This window comes from Ictalurus furcatus, chromosome 29 (assembly GCF_023375685.1).
Source record: "Ictalurus furcatus strain D&B chromosome 29, Billie_1.0, whole genome shotgun sequence".
In the NCBI taxonomy this organism is placed as follows: Eukaryota; Metazoa; Chordata; class Actinopteri; order Siluriformes; family Ictaluridae; genus Ictalurus; species Ictalurus furcatus.
This window is the reverse complement of record NC_071283.1, coordinates 803,423-827,142: the sequence shown is the minus strand read 5'-3', so window position 1 is coordinate 827,142 and position 23,720 is coordinate 803,423. Positions and strand designations below refer to the sequence as shown.

The following is a 23,720-nucleotide window of genomic DNA, read 5'->3' as shown; positions in this document are numbered from 1 at the left end:
GCCGGGTTGCCAAATTGGACTGAATTAAAACTCTCCAGTTCACTGTAATGGCCATTGTGCTTTAATGTTAACTTGTGTGGAAAAAACTGGCATCCCAGTGTTTCATTTCCTTTGAATCCATACCATGAATTCACTGAAGATCTCGAATAATAGGATTTTAATTGTATTTAAAGTGATGAGATTTACCATCTTTACCAGGCCATCTTTTGTGTTTGGGATTTTCTACATTTTGACGTAGATAAGATTAAAACTGGTCACTACGTACGAATCTGGATGTACCAGTGACGTTGTCAAAGACGTCTTTATCACGTCAGCACTCCCTACTGAAAACAACAATAGAAACCCTCATAGAGTTTGTATTGGTTTTAATGGTTATAATGGGAATTGTATTGATTTGAATGGAAATTGTAATGGTCCCTGTGGGTCTCTACTGGTAATTTATTGCTTTCTGTTAGTGGCATGTTACGTCTAGTGGATACCATTAACGGTAACCAATGGTTAGCTGATGGTCTGCAATGCTATTTGTAGTGGAAACCATTAGAATTTCTATGATGGTTTCTAGTGTTTTTTTGTTTTGTTTGTTTATTTGTTTGGGCTCTCACAGATTATTCATATAAATCAGTCCATACGGGACTTTAACATAAAATAAACAACATCTTGAACCGTAAAAAAAAGGTCTGAATAAAAGGGTCTTATTTCATTTACAAAACAGTTATAGAGTCTGAGAGCGGAGCGCTATTGTCCATTTCTTTCTTCCCAATATGTTTTGGGGGTTTTTTTAAAAAAAAAAGAAAGAAGAGATCCCTCATGGGAAGAAATCACTCCAATGTGGCAACCCACACTACCTGTGATAGCTGTAACTGTAATGCCATGTTGGCACCTGACGCCATTTACAGTAGTATCAGGTTATCAGGTCAAAAAGGCATCAGGAAAATCATTTCATGAGTAATAACTCACACGCAGGCAGGAATTCATCACCTTTTACCTCATTACAACTTTGAGGACTACAAAAACCTCAAAAAAAAAAAACATTTAAATGTGCTACAGTCTTCATAAAACTGTCATCAGAAACAAGCATTTACTAAACTGTCTGACTAGACTAACGCTATAACTTTAAAGTTAAGCTAAAGTCAAACTAACACAGTGGCTAGGTTCAGTTTCACACTTAGCATCGTGCTAGCACATATCATAATCCTTCACAGATGTTTTAGGAGATGGAAATATACTGATGTATTATTTATAGCATGTTTCTTCACCGTCTCAGTGTCTGTTCATACTTTAGAAACGGTATTACTGTGCTTTAAAGTTTGTGAACCCTGTAGAATTTTCTATATTTCTGTATAAATGTGACCTAAAACATTTTCACACAAGTCCTAAAAGTAGATAAAGAGAACCCGATTAAACAAATGAGACAACATATTACACTTTATTGAGGAATATGATCCGGTATTACATATCTGTGAGCGGGGAAAGTATGTGCACCTCTAGGTTTAGCAGTTAATGTGAAGGTGAGATCAGAGTCAGGTGTCTTCAGTCAGTGGGATGATGATGATCAGGTGTGAGTGAGTGAGCGTCCTGTTTTATTTAAAGAACAGGGATCTATCAGAGTCTGATCGTCACTACACGTGTTTGTGGAAGTGTATCATGACAGAAAGGAGATTTCTGATGATGTCCGATAAAGAGATGTTCCAGAGAAGCTCATCAGGATGGAAAAGCTCACAAAACCATCTCTAAAGAGTTTAGACTCCACTTTGTGTACACGTTTTGAGGTTATGATGAAATGAAGTCTCGCTTTCTTTCCAACACAAGCTCATTAAATATCTGAGTCTTCAGGGCTCCAGACCGGTTTTAGGTTCTCGTGTTGGGGCGCTGCTGCCCCCTGGTGGCCGGAGAAGACCACAACACTACATGCTTTATTACTCAGCACTCAGTCCTCATACCTACACTCATATAGTGTCATGATTTAATAATATAATAACTCGAGAACAACAGCGTGCTGTTATAGGAGAATAATCAGTTACTGTTCACAAAAGTTTTGCCCCCCCAGTTGGAAGACTTGCATTATATCGCATTAGGAAAATACTTCAGCACGTAGCTAAGTCACGCCTCTGTTTTAAACAAACTCCGCCCCCAGGTGCGTCACTGTCATGTAACTTCTGAAAAGCGCTGAAGGCTGTAGTTATGTCTGAACTCTGAGTGCCAGAGATGGCAAACATACACACATCCCTCACTCAAGTACATATACTCATGTTTTCTTTATTATTATTATTATTTTTTTTAAAAAATACTCTGGTAAAAGTTGAAGTACTGACTACACTTTTTTTCCACACACACACACACACACACCTGAGAACACGGTATAATATAAAACGGTGTTAATAATTAACGCTAAACCTGCTTATCAGTGAACTTAGGGATGAGTTCTGTGTGTGTGTGTGTGTGTGTGTGTGTGTACGTGTACAGGTGTGTGTTTTCCCACCATGCGCCATCTTTCCCTTTGAGTAAGTGAAACGTGAAACACTCTCTTGCAGAATGTCCATTCTTCTGTTCTCCGTGTTGATCCTCCTAGCTACAGGTACACACACACACACACACACACACACACACACACACACAAAATCAATATAAATTTTTACTGTGAATGTAATTTGAAGCTGTTGAACTTGTTTGTACTTCAGGATCACAGGTGTCTTCCGAAACCTACAGGAAGGTGAGCGAGTCCCAGCGGGTTTGCGTTTACACCAAACACACAGAGACTGAAAAGAGAAATTTAAAGAAGAAACCTGTTCACAAAAGTTTTGGCACCCCCCTAGTTGGAAGACTTGCATTATATCTCATTGAGAAAATACTTTTGCTATGTTTACACTGTGTGTGTGTGTGTGTGTGTGTGTGTGTGTCAGCCCCAGTGCAGTGAGATGGCAGAAATTATGGCGTGTCCTCTAAACTTTGCTCCGGTGTGCGGCACGGATGGAAACACTTATGCCAACGAGTGTGGTCTGTGTGTCCAGAGACTGTGAGTAACACACACACACACACACACACACACACACACACACAAACCTGCCAGTGTGTTTTTTTTTGTGAGGAGATTTGACACTTTTATGATTGTATTTTGTGTTCAATTGGAATTGTATTTACATTTTATTAAAATAATGGCAGTGACAATTTTATTTAAATAATGGCCACGCCCACAAAAAAACCCCATGCTACTTTATTCCCTCTCTTTACACTCCGTCGCGACTTTCACATGAGCACAATAACATGGTCATGTCTTTGTGGCATGTTTGCTGTAATGAATATGCAAATTTCCTTTTTTCTATGTAAAGGTTACAAATAAGGGGCGGAGTCAATGCAAATCAGTTGATTTAGGTAACAATATATCCTGTGTGTGTGTGTGTGTGTGTGTGATATATATATATATATATATATATATGTACACACACACACACACACAGAGCGCCCTCCATTAATATTGGCACCCCTGGTAAATATGAGCAAAGAAAGAAGGCTGTGAAAATTTGTCTTTATTGTTGAACCTTTTGATCTTTTGTTAAAAAAAATTCACAAAAATATTCTGCAGTCATGGATATCAAACAATTACAAGGAAATACATTTGTGGAAACCTGGTTATGCCAGTTTAAGATAAAAATAAAAGCATTACGTAATAATGAGGGAGTTTACCAAAATAACATCTGAGTCGAATGATCAGAATGTTACAGCTATTAGATCACTGCCGTAATCTGATAATACACAGATATGTAGATCACCTGATAATAGAGATTTTGCTTCTCTTTCACACCATGCAGATTATTTGGGGATTCTTTTTTGGGACAATTTTCATATTCAGGTTGTAGTGTTGTGTATCAGTTTTTCCGCGGCCCTGATTTTAATGCAGGTTTATTTCCGTTATCGTGAATATTTCACACAGAGCCGCGTGTTGCAGATGAGCTACTCAAGAAAATGCTGATCAAAACTTCCTGTTAGAAAATATCTCATTAACGGTGATGTAAAATAACCCGTAAAAATTCCAGTAACATTCCAGTCTTCTGTTTAATTTTCTCTGCAGGAAAACCAAAACGGACATCCTAATCGCCAGAGATGGCAGCTGTTGATTGGCTTTAACGATGTAGCATGGCTAAAACAAAACAAAACAAAACACAATTCTCAGATTAAAGCATTTGAAATGGTCCAGTGTGAAATTGTGTGTTTCTTCATTCCAATGTAAACTCATACAGTACACACTGCTGAGAAGGAAGACATTTTACACACGAGGCTACGTCTTGGCGCATTACATCATCACGTTACCATGCTAGCCAGTTAGCAAGCTAGCACGCTGGATAATTAGCCTAGTCGAAACATCTACTCTGACGTCGGATGTGATTAGCTCTCGTTCAAGTAAAAATGTACCGTATCTTTCTTCAAAACCAAACTTACGTGTGTGAATTTTACAGAAGTGTATTAGCCACTCCCATCTCATATCAGAGCGTCAGACAGGCCACGCCCACCGGAGACGACCTCCAAGCAGCGACTCGTCAGAGGACATTGATCAGTCATTGTTTCTGAGATAATACACGCTTCCGAGTCATGAGAGGAAAAGTGGACCAGAACAGTCCACCCGACAGTCGTGAGAAACAGCGGCAATGCTGATAATGTCGTAGGAAGGATGGACTGTCCCATGTAGACCAGGAAGTCGGGACTGAGTTCCGACTTCCTGAAGTCCAGCTCTGCCGTTAACACACCCTTCCTGACTTCTGCTGGACCTCCAGATCTTATTAACGCTAAATCTGTTTAGAAAACCGTGAGCACGAGCCTCTTTAAAGGGATCTCTGTACTCTGTAAAAAGTTTGAGAACCCTCCTGCACCTTAAGGGTTCTTTGGATAGTTAGCCAGAGTTACCGTAGAACATTGTTGTGAATAGAATCTTTAAGGGTTCTCCTAGATCAGAGGTCACCAACCCTGTTCCCGGAAATCTCCCTTCCTGAAGACTTTAGCTCCAACCATAATGGTGTCCACCTGACCATCTGATCATTGCCTTAAGAAGTTCTCCAGGAACAGGGTTGGTGACCACTGGTGTAGAAGAACAAACCAGAGAGCCCTTCATTTTGAAAGAAGCTTTGATGTTAAATACTGTAGTGTAAGTATTTCCTAAGCTTTTCTTCCTGATGAGTAGCGATGACTAGAACACGGGATCTTTTAACTTTGAAATAAATTCCGAGGTGAGCAGTCGAGCAGGTTAATAACTCTCACAGTAACGCTGATGATTCATTTTCCTTTTGGTTTACAAAGAATAGCCCTTCAATCTCAGTAGCACTTTGTCCTTTGATTGTCATGCCTAACTGAAATACCTCAGGGAACAATCACAGTTTGAGACGCGCCCATAATTGCTGTCCTATAATAATATGAATAAATATAATTGTGGTTATGGTAAAGGTGTGTCTGGATTGATTTTATTTAGGCGCATGAAACTTCTCAGCAAGAAGAGCTCACCTGCCACAGAACACAAATCTGTCATGTTATTTCAGCTGTAATATCGATACAGCAGTCCTGGAGAGAAGAACGTTGCCAGTTCAAATCCCAGCAACGTGGGGTCCCTAAGTAACCTTTTAAACCTTTTAAAAACTTTCTCAATTATGGCTCTGTTCTAATGACCAGAAGGTTGTGAGTTCAAATCCCAATCCTGACGGAGCGGCAGCGCTGGGTCCCTGAGAAAAGGCCCTTAATCCACACTGAGCCCATAAGAAAAGACCTGAGATGAAAGCAAAAGGCAGAATTGAATGAAGCTGTATCGGTGACCGGAAGGTTGTAGGTTCAAAGCCTATCGCTGTCAGAACCAGTAATGAACTAGTGTTGAGCATCTGAGACAAAACGCACTTTAACCAATGGCAGGTGCTTAAGGCTTGGACACCCCTGAGTGGAAGGTTATGAGTTCCAACCCCTGCGAGAATGTATTTAAAGTGCTGTTTGGTCCTCGGTTTAAAGGAATCAGTTTATGATATTATCGTGATATCTTTTTGAATACGTTACTAATAATTTAATAGTCGTTTGTGCACCTGGTCTCAGAGCGTTTTTGAATAGAAAGTGGACCGAGACCCGATACCGGAACCAGCGTCGACGCATGTGTACTAATGATGTCTACATTATGCATCTCTAACAAACCGTAGTGGGTTAAATATTGTGATATGATTATCAGAACATGCCTAACGATCTCTCTCTCTCTCACACACACAATAGGAATATTTATAGTAAATAGTCTTTGAACGAGGTACCGAGGTATGTAGTCCTTCTGGTCGTTCCAGTCCTGTGACAGACCCTTGAACATTGCACACACTCCAGATGCTGTGTTTCCTGATGTTTCCGCGACCACGCCCTCCACCTCCAGCCCACCACTTTACTGCTCCTCAATTTCTCATTCACTTCTCGTTGTGTTTGGGCTCCAAGCTCTTCTTCTTACAAAAGTCCAGGAGGTTATATTGCCAAGTATAATAAAAAGAAAAGGAATAATAAAAATAAGTAGAAGAGGAGGATATGTAAAAGCCGTGCTGTGTGTAAACGCGTCTCTGAGAAAAGCAGCTCGGTCTCAGCATCTTTACTTCCGTAGGAACTTGAACGGGAACGTGTCTGCGGTTTATAAACTCGGAGGCTTTCCGATGTCCACGATGATTTTGGTGTACAGCCGGGTTTTCTCCCAGCCCACCACGTTGTAGTTGAGCGAGTTGATGCCGTCTGTCTCCATCGTCTGTTTCGTACGGGCGATTCGGGAGAACCTGCGAATGAACAGAGACCCCATCACATACAAGTGTGTGTGTGTGTGTGTGTGGGTGTGGGTGTGGGTGTGTGTGTGTTACCTATGAGGATTGGGTTGGTTCAGCTTGTCTCTCGCATGACGGATCATCTTACACCTGCCGATGTTGTGATCAGGTCGGGAGATGGACATTCCCTGAAGCGTCAAGCTACAAAAAAGAAAGCTAATTAATGAAGGGTGTGTGTGTGTGTGTGTGTGTGTGTGTGTGTATGTGTGTCTCACCGGTTGAAGACATCATCGTCCTCACCCCCCCAGCCCCAGTAGTTATTTGGGAAGCCATTGATCTTCAGGTATTGTTCTTTACTTAGAGCGGACACACCACCGAAATACTGATTATATGGTAACCTAAACACACACACACACACACACACACACACACACACGCACACTATAAACAATCCTTTCATAAAACCTTTCGCAGCATTTCAAAATGCTGCAACTCATAAATAAGGAATAAATACTAACAAAAACAATTAAATAACGTAAAACATATTTTAAAAGTATTGGCGCCCTCATCAGAAAACTGCGCAGTAACACTTTAGACTCTTTTGGAAACTACCTAGCGTAGCGCTTTAACACAATCTAGCTATAGCATCAACCTCCATTCCTTTCTATTTATACATGTTTAAAATGATGAATTATTACATGAATTTACTTTACTGGTGAACACACACACACACACACACTGGTCTCATATACTGGCACATACTTTAGTGCTAATCAGCAGGACAGGGTGTGTGGGCACATGCGTGTTTGTGTGTGTAAGAGTGACAGAGAGCGAGAGACACACCTGCTGTTTAAAATTCCAGACTGAAAATGTGTTACGGGTTCAAATTAGGGTGGGGTCCCTGGGTGGGGGCGGAGCCACTGTGCTTTCGGTTGGGGTGAGACGATAACAGCGTGTAAAGTATAAATGATCCGGTCTTACTGAATTCCGTTTAACAATTTTACATCTAATCGCAAACAGCTAAACCCCCACCGCAACCATGACCTCACCCTTTGACTCCGCCTCTTCGACCACTCCATCATCATCAATCCATGATTTTTTCCTCACTGCTTTCGTTTTTATAGCGTTTTTTCCCCCACTCGTCCCGCTGTTTAGAAAGATTTCAACACAATCCATGCTTTTACGAAGTTTTTTTTTCTAGTGCAACCAAGCGTACAATTGAGCAGATTTCTGAAATACTGAAATATTGTTTCAAACGCGTTTGCATACGAGATAATTAACGCACAAGGTGCATGTATATATTTACATGCTCATCAAATTCAAAACGTGTCCACAGGAAACGCTGCTAGGTGCTGAAAAACTTGTAATAGCACATAGCAACAGTTGCTAAGCAACGATCGGAGGATAAACGTGTGCGCTTTTATGCATTTTCGAATTTTCAGATGCAAATTATAAATGATCATAAACGCTAATAGAATTCACATATCTCTCTCTCTTTCTCTCTTCCATATTATGATTTTTTTTTACTTGAAGCCGAATTTGTCCATGGCCACAGAGAGGTGTCTCGGCTGGTCGTAGCACTTGTAGAGGTTTCGGTCGTCTGTGGGGATGAGATCGACGTCGCTGAAGACGAAACAGTTGTAATCGTACTCCTTCAGAGACTCCACGTAGCCCACGTTCAACAGCTTTGCTCGGTTAAACGTTTCCTCCCCGTCCTACACACACACACACACACACATTTCTAAATGGAAGCATAACAATCGCCATGGACTAGCCCTCATGGTTTATCGCTAGCTAGGAAAGTGAACTAGCAGTTGATAAAGTGAAAATCTGCGTTTGAAAATGAAAGTGTAAAGCATTGTCTTAAACATTTACAAAACAAAGTGACGGCCAGGCGCTGCCTAGTCTATATATCGTATCTATATTTACTCACACCCACTATAGAGGGAATGGTACATTAGTGAGTGATTTCGGATACAGGTCCGCTGCAAAGATGATGAAGTTGTGAGATGCAGCCTAAACTCACGTTTGCGATAATTATAGGTGAAACTGTAGGAAATAAACTCCCCAAATCAGGGCAAGTGAAACCAGCAAAACCGGTTGATTGGGAATTCCACCTCACACCCCTGAAGGGAAGGTGGAACGAGATCGACTTGTCCAACTTCTCCAAAACAGACGACTGACTTCAATCCACCTTTTAAATCCACGGAACACACACACTGTGATTACTGCTAAAATCACTGGAGTGAAATTACTCTGACACTAATTACTGTGACACTCTCTGCAAATTATACTTAATAAAAGCCTAACTGTGTCGAAAAGGGTGAGCAATTTATCTTCCTAGGCAATACATGGGTGTCAGTTTGTTTTGAAAAGTGATGGTGATAAAGACGTGGAGGTAAAGACGTGGAGGTAAAGACGTGGAGATAAAGACGTGGAGGTAAAGACGTGGAGATATAGACGTGGAGGTAAAGATGTGGAGATATAGACGTGGAGGTAAAGACGTGGAGATATACACGTGGAGATAAAGACGTGGAGATATAGACGTGGAGGTAAAGACGTAGAATTAAGAGGTGGAGGTAAAGACGAGAAGATATAGACGTGGAGGTATAGACGCGGAGATATAGACGTGGAGGTATAGACGTGGAGATATAGACGTGGAGGTATAGACGTGGAGATATAGACGTGGAGGTATAGACGTGGAAGTAAAGACGTGGAAGTAAAGACGGGGAGGTAAAGACGTGGAGGTATAGACATGGAGATATAGACGTGGCGGTATAGACATGGAGATAAAGACGTGGAGATATAGACGTGAAGGTAAAGACGTGGAGATAGACGTGGAGATATAGACGAGGAGATATAGATGTGGAGGTATAGACGTGGAGATATAGACGTGAAGATACAGACATGGAAGTAAAGACGTGGAAGTAAAGACGTGGAGATAAAGACGTGGAGATAAAGACGTGGAGGTATAGACATGGAGGTATAGACGAGGAGATATAGACGTGAAGGTATAGACGTGGCGGTATAGACGTGGAAGTATAGACGAGGAGATATAGACGTGGAGGTATAGACGTGGAGATATAGACGTGGCGGTATAGACGTGGAAGTATAGACGTGGAGGTATGGACGTGGAGGTAAAGACGTGAAGGTATAGACGTGGAGGTAAAGACGTGGAGGTAAAGACGTGGAGATATAGACGTGGAGGTAAAGACGTGGAGGTAAAGACGTGGAGGTATAGACGTGGAGGTATAGACGTGGAGGTAAAGACGTGGAGATAAAGACGTGAAGGTATAGACGTGGAGATATAGACGTGAAGATATAGACGTGGAGGTAAAGACGTGGAAGTAAAGACGTGGAGGTATAGACGTGGAGGTAAAGACGTGAAGGTACAGACGTGGAGGTATAGACGTGGAGGTATAGACGTGAAGATACAGACGTGGAGGTATGGACGCAGGGGTGGAAAGTTGTGTTATATAGATATTATAGATATTAGCAGGATTGGCCTGATTGGCCTCTGTGAGTGAATGAAAACCAGTAAACTAAAGCCCTTTACTAGCGGGTTAATTCACACCCAAACTCTATAAGAGATTCATACACAACGTACACGCAGTATTACAACCTGCGTCTGCACAAAACGACAGGAGTACACAACTATCGGTGATAATCAGGATGTTTAAACCTCGCTGAGAATACGCTCTTTCTGTAACAACACAATGATAAATGTTTAAATTAATGATACTTCACCATATAGATATTTAGATTTGCTGAGGATTTGCTAACAAACTGTTTTTTTAATGCTGTATCTGTGTATCGTGTGGGTAATATCATTGTGATTATATCCGTATTGTATTGTCATGTGTTTAAATGAGTCTGAAGTAAGTAGAGGAAGTGTGTGTGTGTGTGTGTGTGTGTGTGTGTGAGACCTGCTCGATGATGTAGATGCCGTAGTCGATCTGCTGTCTCTGCAGTATGGGGTGCATGTAGAAGAGCCAGATCTTCAGGTGCAGCTCTCTGTCTCTGAATGGGATGATGAGCGCCACCCTCTGTTGAGACACACACTCGCTCGGCATGAAGCGTCCACCCAGAGACAGACGACTGTCCTTCAGCAAACTGTCCAACTTCACCGGCTCGGAAAAATCCACATACAGCGGCCCATCTGAGAGAGTGCGAGAGAGAGAGTGCGAGAGAGAGAGAGAGAGAGACCTATCAGTGAACATAGGGATGGGTTCAGTGTGTGTGTGTGTGTATGTAATAAAATAAAACAGCCAAAAAATGTGGTCGTTTATTTATTGAGGAAATTGATCCCAGTATCTGTGAGCGGCAAAAGTATGTGCACCTCTAGGATTAGCAGTTAATGTGAAGGTGAGATCAGAGTCAGGTGTCTTCAGTCAGTGGGATGATGATGATCAGGTGTGAGTGAGTGAGCGTCCTGTTTTATTTAAAGAACAGGGATCTATCAGAGTCTGATCGTCACTACACGTGTTTGTGGAAGTGTATCATGACAGAAAGGAGATTTCTGATGATGTCCAATAAAGAGCTGTTCCAGAGAAGCTCATCAGGATGGAAAAGCTCACAAAACCATCTCTAAAGAGTTTGGACTCCACCCATCCACATTCAAACAGACTGTGTAAACATGGAGGAAATTCAACACCATTGTTCCCTGCACAGGAGTGGAGACCAACAAAGATCACTCCAAGAGCGAGACGCGTAATAGTCCACGAGGTCACAGAGGAACCCAGGGGAACTTCTGAGCATCTAAAGTTCTCTCTCACATTGGCTCATGTTAATGTTGATGAGTCCACCATCAGGAGAACACTGAACAACAACGGTGTGCATGGCAGGACTGCAAGGAGAAAGTCACTGCTCTCCAAAAAGAACATTGCTGCTCTTCTGCAGGTTGTTAAAGATCACGTGGACGAGCCAGAAGACTACTGGAAAAATGTTTTGTGGATGGAGGAGACCAAAATAGAACTTTTTGGTTTAAATGAGAGGCGTTATGTTTGGAGAAAGGAAAACACTGCATTCCAGCATAAGAACCTGATCCCATCTGTGAAACATGGTGGTGGTAGTATCAGGGTTTGGACCTGTTTTGCTGCATCTGGACCAGGACGACTCGCCATCACTGATGGAACAATGAGTTCTGAATGATACCAGCAAGTTCTAAAGGAAAATGTCAGGACATCTGTCCATGAAGTGAATCTGAAGAGAAAGTGGGTCATGCAGCAAGAAAACGACCCTAAACACACGAGTCCGTCCATTTTCTATAACGCTCGTCCTACTGGGTCGCAGGGAACCAGCAAATAAATGACCAAGTATAATATTTTTTGTCTCATTTGTTTAATTGGGTTCTCTTTGTCTTCATTTAGTACTCGTGTGAAAATCATATTTATGCAGAAAATTATAAAGGGTTCACAAACTTTCAAGCACCACTATAAATAGATAGATAGATAGATAGATAGATAGATAGTACCTAACTTCGGAGGAGTCTCGGGACAGTACTGTTGGAGTTGATTGCTCTGCGTGTCCACTGTCGGTACACTGTCGTTGCGCGCGCTCGGTACACTGTCGTTGCGCGCGCTGGTCACCGGGACGCTGGTGAGCTCGCGATACCGCGTGAACGGCAATGTCTTGACGCGCGAAGTGTCGAAGTGCAGCATGTAGAAGAACATCACCGCGAGCAGACACACGACCACCAGCAGCGTGCACCTGCGGTTTAACAGACACCTGGGAAACTCCCTCATCCCGGTGCGCGAGCGGGCGAGATTTAAAACAACAACAACAACAACAACAACAAAGTTATACAAATAAAAAAGGGGTGAAAAAGGAAAGAAAAAACGTCAGTGTGTGTTCAGCTGGTTTTCATCACGAGGTTAATCCGCTAATTCCACCGCTTTATCATATTTATAGCACACTTTTACGCGTGAAAGTTGAGAGCACGAGCGCAGCCCTGCGACTCCGGGGACAATCCGGTTAATTCTCTCTCTCACACACACACACACCTTGGACATATAGGCGTCACACACTGACACACACACACACCCTGGAGATATAAACGTCACACACTGACACCTCACACACCAATCTCTCTCTCTCTCATTTACATTTGAACTTTTTACTGAAAGTTGTGTTCAAATGATACAAAATGTGTGTGTGTGTGTGTGTGTGTGTGTGTGTGTGTGTGATTACAAGAATCTAAATATTGAAAAATTTTCCAAATGACCGCATATTCGGGCCGAGACGCGTCATGTGACGTCATCACCACGCGCATTCAGTCACAGCCCTCTACGATGCACGTGCGTCGAGCGCGAGTGCAGCTAAAAGTTCTCGTTTTACCGACAAACATCTCCTGAAAGAGTAGAACTAATTTCACTGACTCAAGTAGTTTTCTGCAAAAAAAAACCCCCAAAAACAACAAACAAAAAAAAAACACTATTATAAATGTATCAACAGGTAGAATTCTGGTGCAATTTTTTTTTTTTTTTTTTACAATTTTTTTAAATAATATATCCTTTTTGTCAATTTATTGTCAATGAATATAATTAAGCTATAATTGTTCAGTTGTTTGGAATTGTCTCGACATATATACATGAGATATTATTATATAGGCCTAGCTTATTATTATTATTATTTTACTATTATTACACCAGAGTTTATTATTACATAATGATAAACAGGTGATTAGATCAAGATCAAAGGAGATTAAGGAGCACTTGAGTCAGGATCATCGCAGTTATGGACAGGATGGAGAACCCCTGGGCTTGTCACAGAACTGGAGGTTTCCCTTCTGCTTGTAGATATGGACTGCTCTCTTAAAAATAATGCTTTCAGTCAGAACCACCCTGATGCCATAGTAGAACCCTTTTAAGCTGCACAGAGAACCTTTTACTCTCAAGTTCTTTAGAGAATCATCTATTTGGCAGTGCCAGAAAGAACCATGTTATCATAAGTTCTCTACAAAAACCCTTAGTGCTTGAAGGAACCAAAGTAACATTTTAAGAGTGACACATACTTGGAGAACCTTTTCCAGTCCCACAAAGAACCTTATAAGGTTCACTTTGACCTGTTAAGGGATTATACCTTGAAGAACCAATACACTACTCTGAAGAACCATAAAGAATGTCTTTAATCTCCAGAGATAGCTCCATACAGCTCAACTCAAGAACCCTATACAGGCAACATGGTTCTTGACAAGAAGAAGGTTCTTTGCAGAACCTGTGATGTTTTAAAGAACCATTGAAGAACCTTTATTTTTAGGGTAGGGTCCTAGAACTTTTGGTTCCATATAGACTGAAAAACCTGGGTCGGACGCTGCGTCATGGCAGGACCTCCAGCTTTGAATAATAATAAAATAATGAATAATAAAATAAAATAATAATAAATAAGGAATAAATAAATTGTTAGTTGTTTTTAATAATGACTGTTCATTTGTATAATTTCATTATTAAAATGTTATATCAGACACTATTGTATGTTTTTTTATTGTTATTGTTGTTAATGTTATTATTATTGTTGTTTTGTTGATATTGTTGTTAATATTATTATTGTTGTTTTGTTGATATTGTTGTTAATATTATTATTGTTTTTTTGTTGATATTGTTAATGTTATTATTTTGTTGTTGTTGTTGTTGTTGTTTTGTTGGGATTTAGGGTTCTAGTGTGGCTATGATTGTAATTTTCTCCGTTGCTTAATAATTCTAAAGGAAACATGTTATTATGTAAAAACGTCACTGGCTGTAGAGGAACTCTTGGGCTTGATGATGTTTTGTGGCAGTGTGGATGTTGTATAGATGTTGTACAGATGTTTTTGATGATGTATATTGGGGGTGTGGTTTCCAGGATAACCATAAAGAAGCGTTGAAGCTGCACGCAGAGGAGCTGAAGAGAGATTTCACTGTATTTTGTTTAGTTTCCCGCTGACACACAGGACATTTTCATCTTTACCCAAATGGACTATGTTTTATCCAACGACACCGACCAAGATGACAATTATCGTAATGTAAGTTTTTAACGTAAACATTGTGTGTAAAGTGTGTAAAATAATGTTTTTACATCCATACACTGAAATATGCCATTGCTCTGACAGGATCAGGAGCATTTTACATGAGGAACACACACACACACACACACACACACACACACACACGCACACACACCTGCTGTAGGTTTAGAAGTGTTGAAAAAACCATTTGGACAGCCATGTAATGTAGCTATAAAACTAAACTAAACTTACAATAACTAAAGTGCTAAGGAGATATGATGAGCCGTGCTGTTAGATGCCACAGGTTTGTGTTGAATTCTGCTCGCCAGTTATCTTTATTCTTTATTCTCTTCTTGTCTGTGTAATTCAACACATTTCTTATCAGCATGCTGATGTAAATGGTGATCATTTCAGCAGATACAGCACTTAGCATTACTAATGGTTCAAACTGCTGAATCGAAGTGCTTCTTTAACCACCAGAAAGCACATTAATGCGCCGAAGCTCAGAGAGATATTCCCAGAGAGACACTCATGCGATCGTGCAAGAAGGAACCAAACACTGTTCGTGTTGCTCGTACAGGAAATTAACCCATGCCACGGTGCTACTCTTAGCACACAACAGCACCTCAAATAAAGTGTTTATTCCTCTTTTCAAACAAACAAAAGTAATCTGATGAGCTTTATTTCTCATTGCATTATTATTATTATTATTATTATTATTATTATTATTATTATTATTAATCAGGGTCTGTAAAGTGCTGGGCTGGTAAAGCACTCAGAGGTGCTTCTGGACATTTCTACAGTGCAGAACAAACCACAAGGGTTTCCGATAAGTGCTAACTGCTATTATAATATCAAAAGGAAATCCTATTATCTTACTAATCACAAATTATCAATCAGCATTAAACTCCAAATTCCAACACGGTCGCCAATTCCTACAACGTCACCTGACTACTGATTGCACTCACATGGAATCCCTCATGCAGACACTTCACATCAGGACGTATACGCTTTTACACCAATCGTTAATAATGTTCAGTATGTGTGAGTGTGCGCACTTAACACAACTGACATTTATTATGACTTTTTCTTAGGGAAATTTCACCGCGCTCTTGATGGAGACCGTGGTAATGTATGTTTTTATATCTGCAGTTCAGTGGGTTAGGGTTCAGCGGGTTAGGGTTCAGTGGGTTAGGGTTAGGGTTCAGTGTGTTTGGGTTAGGGTTCAGTGTGTTAGGGTTCAGTGTGTTTGGGTTAGGGTTCAGTGTGTTAGGGTTCAGTGGGTTAGGGTTCAGTGTGTTTGGGTTAGGGTTCAGTGTGTTTGGGTTAGGGTTCAGTGTGTTAGGGTTCAGTGGGTTAGGGTTAGGGTTCAGCGGGTTAGGGTTCAGTGTGTTAGGGTTCAGTGGGTTAGGGTTAGGGTTCAGTGTGTTTGGGTTAGGGTTCAGTGGGTTAGGGTTCAGTGTGTTTGGGTTAGGGTTCAGTGGGTTAGGGTTCAGTGTGTTAGGGTTAGGGTTCAGTGTGTTAGGGTTCAGTGGGTTAGGGTTCAGTGTGTTTGGGTTAGGGTTCAGTGTGTTAGGGTTCAGTGGGTTAGGGTTCAGTGTGTTAGGGTTCAGTGTGTTAGGGTTCAGTGGGTTAGGGTTCAGTGTGTTTGGGTTAGGGTTCAGTGTGTTAGGGTTCAGTGTGTTAGGGTTCAGTGTGTTTGGGTTCAGTGTGTTAGGGTTCAGTGGGTTAGGGTTCAGTGGGTTAGGGTTCAGTGTGTTTGGGTTAGGGTTCAATGGGTTAGGGTTCAGTGTGTTATGGTTCAGTGGGTTAGGGTTCAGTGTGTTTGGGTTAGGGTTCAATGGGTTAGGGTTCAGTGTGTTAGGGTTCAGTGGGTTAGGGTTCAGTGTGTTTGGGTTAGGGTTCAGTGGGTTAGGGTTAGGGTTAGGGTTAGGGTTCAGTGTGTTAGGGTTCAGTGGGTTAGGGTTCAGTGGGTTAGAGTTCAGTGGATTAGGGTTAGCGTTCAGTGTGTTAGGGTTCAGTGTGTTAGGGTTCAGTGTGTTAGGGTTCAGTGGGTTAGGGTTCAGCGGGTTAGGGTTCAGTGGGTTAGGGTTCAGTGTGTTAGGGTTCAGTGGGTTAGGGTTCAGTGGGTTAGGGTTAGGGTTAGGGTTCAGTGTGTTAGGGTTCAGTGTGTTAGGGTTCAGTGTGTTAGGGTTCAGTGTGTTTGGGTTAGGGTTCAGTGTGTTAGGGTTCAGTGTGTTAGGGTTCAGTGTGTTTGGGTTAGGGTTCAGTGTGTTAGGGTTCAGTGTGTTAGGGTTCAGTGGGTTAGGGTTAGGGTTCAGCGGGTTAGGGTTCAGTGTGTTAGGGTTCAGTGGGTTAGGGTTCAGTGTGTTAGGGTTCAGTGTGTTAGGGTTCAGTGGGTTAGAGTTCAGTGTGTTAGGGTTCAGTGGGTTAGGGTTCAGTGGGTTAGGGTTCAGTGGGTTAGGGTTAGGGTTAGGGTTCAGTGTGTTAGGGTTCAGTGTGTTAGGGTTCAGTGTGTTTGGGTTAGGGTTCAGTGTGTTAGGGTTCAGTGTGTTAGGGTTCAGTGTGTTAGGGTTCAGTGGGTTAGGGTTCAGTGTGTTAGGGTTCAGTGGGTTAGGGTTCAGCGGGTTAGGGTTCAGTGGGTTAGGGTTAGGGTTAGGGTTAGGGTTCAGTGGGTTAGGGTTCAGTGTGTTAGGGTTAGGGTTCAGCGGGTTAGGGTTCAGTGGGTTAGGGTTCAGCGGGTTAGGGTTCAGTGTGTTAGGGTTAGGGTTCAGCGGGTTAGGGTTCAGTGTGTTAGGGTTCAGTGTGTTTGGGTTAGGGTTCAGTGTGTTAGGGTTCAGTGTGTTAGGGTTCAGTGGGTTAGGGTTCAGTGTGTTTGGGTTAGGGTTCAGTGGGTTAGGGTTCAGTGTGTTAGGGTTCAGTGGGTTAGGGTTCAGCGGGTTAGGGTTCAGTGGGTTAGGGTTAGGGTTAGGGTTAGGGTTCAGTGGGTTAGGGTTCAGTGTGTTAGGGTTAGGGTTCAGCGGGTTAGGGTTCAGTGGGTTAGGGTTCAGCGGGTTAGGGTTCAGTGTGTTAGGGTTCAGTGGGTTAGGGTTCAGTGTGTTTGGGTTAGGGTTCAGTGTGTTAGGGTTCAGTGTGTTTGGGTTCAGTGTGTTAGGGTTCAGTGGGTTAGGGTTCAGTGTGTTTGGGTTAGGGTTCAGTGTGTTTGGGTTCAGTGTGTTAGGGTTCAGTGGGTTAGGGTTCAGTGGGTTAGGGTTCAGTGTGTTAGGGTTCAGTGGGTTAGGGTTCAGTGTGTTTGGGTTAGGGTTCAGTGGGTTAGGGTTAGGGTTAGGGTTAGGGTTCAGTGTGTTAGGGTTCAGTGGGTTAGGGTTCAGTGGGTTAGAGTTCAGTGGATTAGGGTTAGCGTTCAGTGTGTTAGGGTTCAGTGTGTTAGGGTTCAGTGTGTTAGGGTTCAGTGGGTTAGGGTTCAGCGGGTTAGGGTTCAGCGGGTTAGGGTTCAGTGTGTTAGGGTTCAGTGGGTTAGGGTTCAGTGGGTTAGGGTTAGGGTTAGGGTTCAGTGTGTTAGGGTTCAGTGTGTTAGGGTTCAGTGTGTTTGGGTTAGGGTTCAGTGTGTTAGGGTTCAGTGTGTTAGGGTTCAGTGTGTTTGGGTTAGGGTTCAGTGTGTTAAGGTTCAGTGTGTTAGGGTTCAGTGGGTTAGGGTTAGGGTTCAGCGGGTTAGGGTTCAGTGTGTTAGGGTTCAGTGGGTTAGGGTTCAGTGTGTTAGGGTTCAGTGTGTTAGGGTTCAGTGGGTTAGAGTTCAGTGTGTTAGGGTTCAGTGGGTTAGGGTTCAGTGGGTTAGGGTTAGGGTTAGGGTTCAGTGTGTTAGGGTTCAGTGTGTTAGGGTTCAGTGTGTTTGGGTTAGGGTTCAGTGTGTTAGGGTTCAGTGTGTTAGGGTTCAGTGTGTTTGGGTTAGGGTTCAGTGTGTTAGGGTTCAGTGTGTTAGGGTTCAGTGTGTTAGGGTTCAGTGGGTTAGGGTTCAGTGTGTTAGGGTTCAGTGGGTTAGGGTTCAGCGGGTTAGGGTTCAGTGGGTTAGGGTTAGGGTTCAGTGGGTTAGGGTTCAGTGTGTTAGGGTTAGGGTTCAGCGGCTTAGGGTTCAGTGGGTTAGGGTTCAGCGGGTTAGGGTTCAGTGTGTTAGGGTTAGGGTTCAGCGGGTTAGGGTTCAGTGTGTTAGGGTTCAGTGTGTTTGGGTTAGGGTTCAGTGTGTTAGGGTTCAGTGTGTTAGGGTTCAGTGGGTTAGGGTTCAGTGTGTTTGGGTTAGGGTTCAGTGGGTTAGGGTTCAGTGTGTTAGGGTTCAGTGGGTTAGGGTTCAGCGGGTTAGGGTTCAGTGGGTTAGGGTTAGGGTTAGGGTTAGGGTTCAGTGGGTTAGGGTTCAGTGTGTTAGGGTTAGGGTTCAGCGGGTTAGGGTTCAGTGGGTTAGGGTTCAGCGGGTTAGGGTTCAGTGTGTTAGGGTTAGGGTTCAGTGGGTTAGGGTTCAGTGGGTTAGGGTTCAGCGGGTTAGGGTTCAGTGGGTTAGGGTTAGGGTTCAGTGTGTTTGGGTTAGGGTTCAGTGTGTTAGGGTTCAGTGTGTTTGGGTTAGGGTTCAGTGTGTTAGGGTTCAGTGGGTTAGGGTTCAGTGTGTTTGGGTTAGGGTTCAGTGTGTTTGGGTTAGGGTTCAGTGTGTTAGGGTTCAGTGGGTTAGGGTTAGGGTTCAGCGGGTTAGGGTTCAGTGTGTTAGGGTTCAGTGGGTTAGGGTTAGGGTTCAGTGTGTTTGGGTTAGGGTTCAGTGGGTTAGGGTTCAGTGTGTTTGGGTTAGGGTTCAGTGGGTTAGGGTTCAGTGTGTTAGGGTTAGGGTTCAGTGTGTTAGGGTTCAGTGGGTTAGGGTTAGGGTTCAGTGTGTTAGGGTTCAGTGTGTTAGGGTTCAGTGTGTTAGGGTTCAGTGGGTTAGGGTTCAGTGGGTTAGGGTTCAGTGTGTTTGGGTTAGGGTTCAGTGTGTTAGGGTTCAGTGTGTTAGGGTTCAGTGTGTTTGGGTTCAGTGTGTTAGGGTTCAGTGGGTTAGGGTTCAGTGTGTTTGGGTTAGGGTTCAATGGGTTAGGGTTCAGTGTGTTAGGGTTCAGTGGGTTAGGGTTCAGTGTGTTTGGGTTAGGGTTCAATGGGTTAGGGTTCAGTGTGTTAGGGTTCAGTGGGTTAGGGTTCAGTGTGTTTGGGTTAGGGTTCAGTGTGTTAGGGTTCAGTGTGTTTGGGTTCAGTGTGTTAGGGTTCAGTGGATTAGGGTTAGCGTTCAGTGTGTTAGGGTTCAGTGTGTTAGGGTTCAGTGTGTTAGGGTTCAGCGGGTTAGGGTTCAGTGGGTTAGGGTTCAGTGTGTTAGGGTTCAGTGGGTTAGGGTTCAGTGGGTTAGGGTTAGGGTTAGGGTTCAGTGTGTTAGGGTTCAGTGTGTTAGGGTTCAGTGTGTTAGGGTTCAGTGTGTTTGGGTTAGGGTTCAGTGTGTTAGGGTTCAGTGTGTTTGGGTTAGGGTTCAGTGTGTTAGGGTTCAGTGTGTTAGGGTTCAGTGGGTTAGGGTTCAGTGGGTTAGGGTTAGGGTTCAGCGGGTTAGGGTTCAGTGTGTTAGGGTTCAGTGGGTTAGGGTTCAGTGTGTTAGGGTTCAGTGTGTTAGGGTTCAGTGGGTTAGAGTTCAGTGTGTTAGGGTTCAGTGGGTTAGGATTCAGTGGGTTAGGGTTCAGTGGGTTAGGGTTAGGGTTAGGGTTCAGTGTGTTAGGGTTCAGTGTGTTAGGGTTCAGTGTGTTTGGGTTAGGGTTCAGTGTGTTAGGGTTCAGTGTGTTAGGGTTCAGTGTGTTTGGGTTAGGGTTCAGTGTGTTAGGGTTCAGTGGGTTAGGGTTAGGGTTCAGCGGGTTAGGGTTCAGTGTGTTAGGGTTCAGCGGGTTAGGGTTCAGTGTGTTAGGGTTCAGTGGGTTAGGGTTCAGTGGGTCAGGGTTCAGTGGGTTTGGGTTAGGGTTCAGTGGGTTAGGGTTCAGTGGGTTAGGGTTCAGTGTGTTAGGGTTCAGTGTGTTTGGGTTAGGGTTCAGTGTGTTAGGGTTCAGTGTGTTAGGGTTCAGTGTGTTTGGGTTCAGTGGGTTAGGGTTCAGTGGGTTAGGGTTCAGTGTGTTTGGGTTAGGGTTCAGTGTGTTAGGGTTCAGTGGGTTAGGGTTCAGTGGGTTAGGGTTCAGTGGGTTAGGGTTCAGTGTGTTTGGGTTAGGGTTCAGTGTGTTAGGGTTCAGTGTGTTTGGGTTAGGGTTCAGTGTGTTAGGGTTCAGTGGGTTAGGGTTCAGTGTGTTTGGGTTAGGGTTCAGTGTGTTTGGGTTAGGGTTCAGTGTGTTTGGGTTCAGTGGGTTAGGGTTAGGGTTCAGCGGGTTAGGGTTCAGTGAGTTAGGGTTCAGTGGGTTAGGGTTAGGGTTCAGTGTGTTTGGGTTAGGGTTCAGTGGGTTAGGGTTCAGTGTGTTTGGGTTAGGGTTCAGTGGGTTAGGGTTCAGTGTGTTAGGGTTAGGGTTCAGTGTGTTAGGGTTCAGTGGGTTAGGGTTCAGTGTGTTTGGGTTAGGGTTCAGTGTGTTAGGGTTCAGTGGGTTAGGGTTCAGTGTGTTAGGGTTCAGTGTGTTAGGGTTCAGTGGGTTAGGGTTCAGTGGGTTAGGGTTCAGTGTGTTTGGGTTAGGGTTCAGTGTGTTAGGGTTCAGTGTGTTAGGGTTCAGTGTGTTTGGGTTCAGTGTGTTAGGGTTCAGTGGGTTAGGGTTCAGTGGGTTAGGGTTCAGTGTGTTTGGGTTAGGGTTCAATGGGTTAGGGTTCAGTGTGTTAGGGTTCAGTGGGTTAGGGTTCAGTGTGTTTGGGTTAGGGTTCAATGGGTTAGGGTTCAGTGTGTTAGGGTTCAGTGGGTTAGGGTTCAGTGTGTTTGGGTTAGGGTTCAGTGTGTTTGGGTTCAGTGTGTTAGGGTTCAGTGTGTTTGGGTTCAGTGTGTTAGGGTTCAGTGGGTTAGGGTTCAGTGTGTTTGGGTTAGGGTTCAGTGTGTTTGGGTTCAGTGTGTTAGGGTTCAGTGGGTTAGGGTTCAGTGGGTTAGGGTTCAGTGTGTTAGGGTTCAGTGGGTTAGGGTTCAGTGTGTTTGGGTTAGGGTTCAGTGGGTTAGGGTTGGGGTTTGGGTTAGGGTTCAGTGTGTTAGGGTTCAGTGGGTTAGGGTTCAGTGGGTTAGAGTTCAGTGGATTAGGGTTAGCGTTCAGTGTGTTAGGGTTCAGTGTGTTAGGGTTCAGTGGGTTAGGGTTCAGTGTGTTTGGGTTAGGGTTCAATGGGTTAGGGTTCAGTGTGTTAGGGTTCAGTGGGTTAGGGTTCAGTGTGTTTGGGTTAGGGTTCAGTGTGTTTGGGTTCAGTGTGTTAGGGTTCAGTGTGTTTGGGTTCAGTGTGTTAGGGTTCAGTGGGTTAGGGTTCAGTGTGTTTGGGTTAGGGTTCAGTGTGTTTGGGTTCAGTGTGTTAGGGTTCAGTGGGTTAGGGTTCAGTGGGTTAGGGTTCAGTGGGTTAGGGTTCAGTGTGTTTGGGTTAGGGTTCAGTGGGTTAGGGTTAGGGTTAGGGTTAGGGTTCAGTGTGTTAGGGTTCAGTGGGTTAGGGTTCAGTGGGTTAGAGTTCAGTGGATTAGGGTTAGCGTTCAGTGTGTTAGGGTTCAGTGTGTTAGGGTTCAGTGTGTTAGGGTTCAGTGTGTTAGGGTTCAGTGGGTTAGGGTTCAGCAGGTTAGGGTTCAGTGGGTTAGGGTTCAGTGTGTTAGGGTTCAGTGGGTTAGGGTTCAGTGGGTTAGGGTTAGGGTTAGGGTTCAGTGTTAGGGTTCAGTGTGTTAGGGTTCAGTGTGTTAGGGTTCAGTGTGTTTGGGTTAGGGTTCAGTGTGTTAGGGTTCAGTGTGTTAGGGTTCAGTGTGTTTGGGTTAGGGTTCAGTGTGTTAGGGTTCAGTGTGTTAGGGTTCAGTGGGTTAGGGTTCAGTGGGTTAGGGTTAGGGTTCAGCGGGTTAGGGTTCAGTGTGTTAGGGTTCAGTGGGTTAGGGTTCAGTGTGTTAGGGTTCAGTGTGTTAGGGTTCAGTGGGTTAGAGTTCAGTGTGTTAGGGTTCAGTGGGTTAGGGTTCAGTGGGTTAGGGTTAGGGTTAGGGTTCAGTGTGTTAGGGTTCAGTGTGTTAGGGTTCAGTGTGTTTGGGTTAGGGTTCAGTGTGTTAGGGTTCAGTGTGTTAGGGTTCAGTGTGTTTGGGTTAGGGTTCAGTGTGTTAGGGTTCAGTGGGTTAGGGTTAGGGTTCAGCAGGTTAGGGTTCAGTGTGTTAGGGTTCAGTGGGTTAGGGTTAGGGTTCAGTGTGTTTGGGTTAGGGTTCAGTGGGTTAGGGTTCAGTGTGTTTGGGTTAGGGTTCAGTGGGTTAGGGTTCAGTGTGTTAGGGTTAGGGTTCAGTGTGTTAGGGTTCAGTGGGTTAGGGTTCAGTGTGTTTGGGTTAGGGTTCAGTGTGTTAGGGTTCAGTGGGTTAGGGTTCAGTGTGTTAGGGTTCAGTGGGTTAGGGTTCAGTGGGTTAGGGTTCAGTGTGTTTGGGTTAGGGTTCAGTGTGTTAGGGTTCAGTGTGTTAGGGTTCAGTGTGTTAGGGTTCAGTGGGTTAGGGTTCAGTGTGTTTGGGTTAGGGTTCAATGGGTTAGGGTTCAGTGTGTTAGGGTTCAGTGGGTTAGGGTTCAGTGTGTTTGGGTTAGGGTTCAATGGGTTAGGGTTCAGTGTGTTAGGGTTCAGTGGGTTAGGGTTCAGTGTGTTTGGGTTAGGGTTCAGTGTGTTTGGGTTCAGTGTGTTAGGGTTCAGTGTGTTTGGGTTCAGTGTGTTAGGGTTCAGTGGGTTAGGGTTCAGTGTGTTTGGGTTAGGGTTCAGTGTGTTTGGGTTCAGTGTGTTAGGGTTCAGTGGGTTAGGGTTTCAGTGGGTTAGGGTTCAGTGGGTTAGGGTTCAGTGTGTTTGGGTTA

At 43.7% G+C, this 23,720-nt stretch overlaps 2 protein-coding genes across 6 annotated transcripts; one reads left to right on the top strand and one right to left on the bottom strand.

Annotated features, from left to right (window-relative positions):
* Nucleotides 1-2,426: 2,426 nt before the first annotated feature.
* spink4 (serine peptidase inhibitor, Kazal type 4) lies at nucleotides 2,427-4,187 on the top strand. The gene is made up of 4 exons (XM_053619437.1): nucleotides 2,427-2,575; nucleotides 2,679-2,710; nucleotides 2,901-3,013; nucleotides 4,067-4,187. The coding sequence occupies exons 1-4, from the start codon at nucleotides 2,533-2,535 to the stop codon at nucleotides 4,110-4,112; spliced, it is 234 nt and encodes a 77-aa protein (XP_053475412.1). The 5' UTR covers nucleotides 2,427-2,532; the 3' UTR covers nucleotides 4,113-4,187.
* On the bottom strand, nucleotides 3,510-12,875 carry b4galt1 (UDP-Gal:betaGlcNAc beta 1,4- galactosyltransferase, polypeptide 1). 5 transcript variants are annotated; one of them, XR_008385167.1, is made up of 7 exons: nucleotides 12,223-12,873; nucleotides 10,676-10,908; nucleotides 8,277-8,464; nucleotides 7,025-7,147; nucleotides 6,846-6,950; nucleotides 5,488-6,764; nucleotides 3,510-5,389 (listed from the first exon to the last, which is right to left on the bottom strand). XR_008385167.1 is itself a non-coding variant. In XM_053619435.1 (7 exons), exons 1-6 carry the CDS (start codon nucleotides 12,491-12,493, stop codon nucleotides 6,626-6,628), a joined length of 1,059 nt encoding a protein of 352 aa, XP_053475410.1. In that variant the 5' UTR covers nucleotides 12,494-12,874; the 3' UTR covers nucleotides 3,510-6,446; nucleotides 6,591-6,625. The 5 variants fall into 5 exon arrangements, 3 of the variants coding, with proteins under 3 accessions (XP_053475410.1, XP_053475409.1, XP_053475411.1); XR_008385168.1 differs by having other exon boundaries at nucleotides 3,510-5,746; nucleotides 6,267-6,764; XM_053619435.1 differs by having other exon boundaries at nucleotides 3,510-6,446; nucleotides 6,591-6,764; nucleotides 12,223-12,874.
* Nucleotides 12,876-23,720: the final 10,845 nt, after the last annotated feature.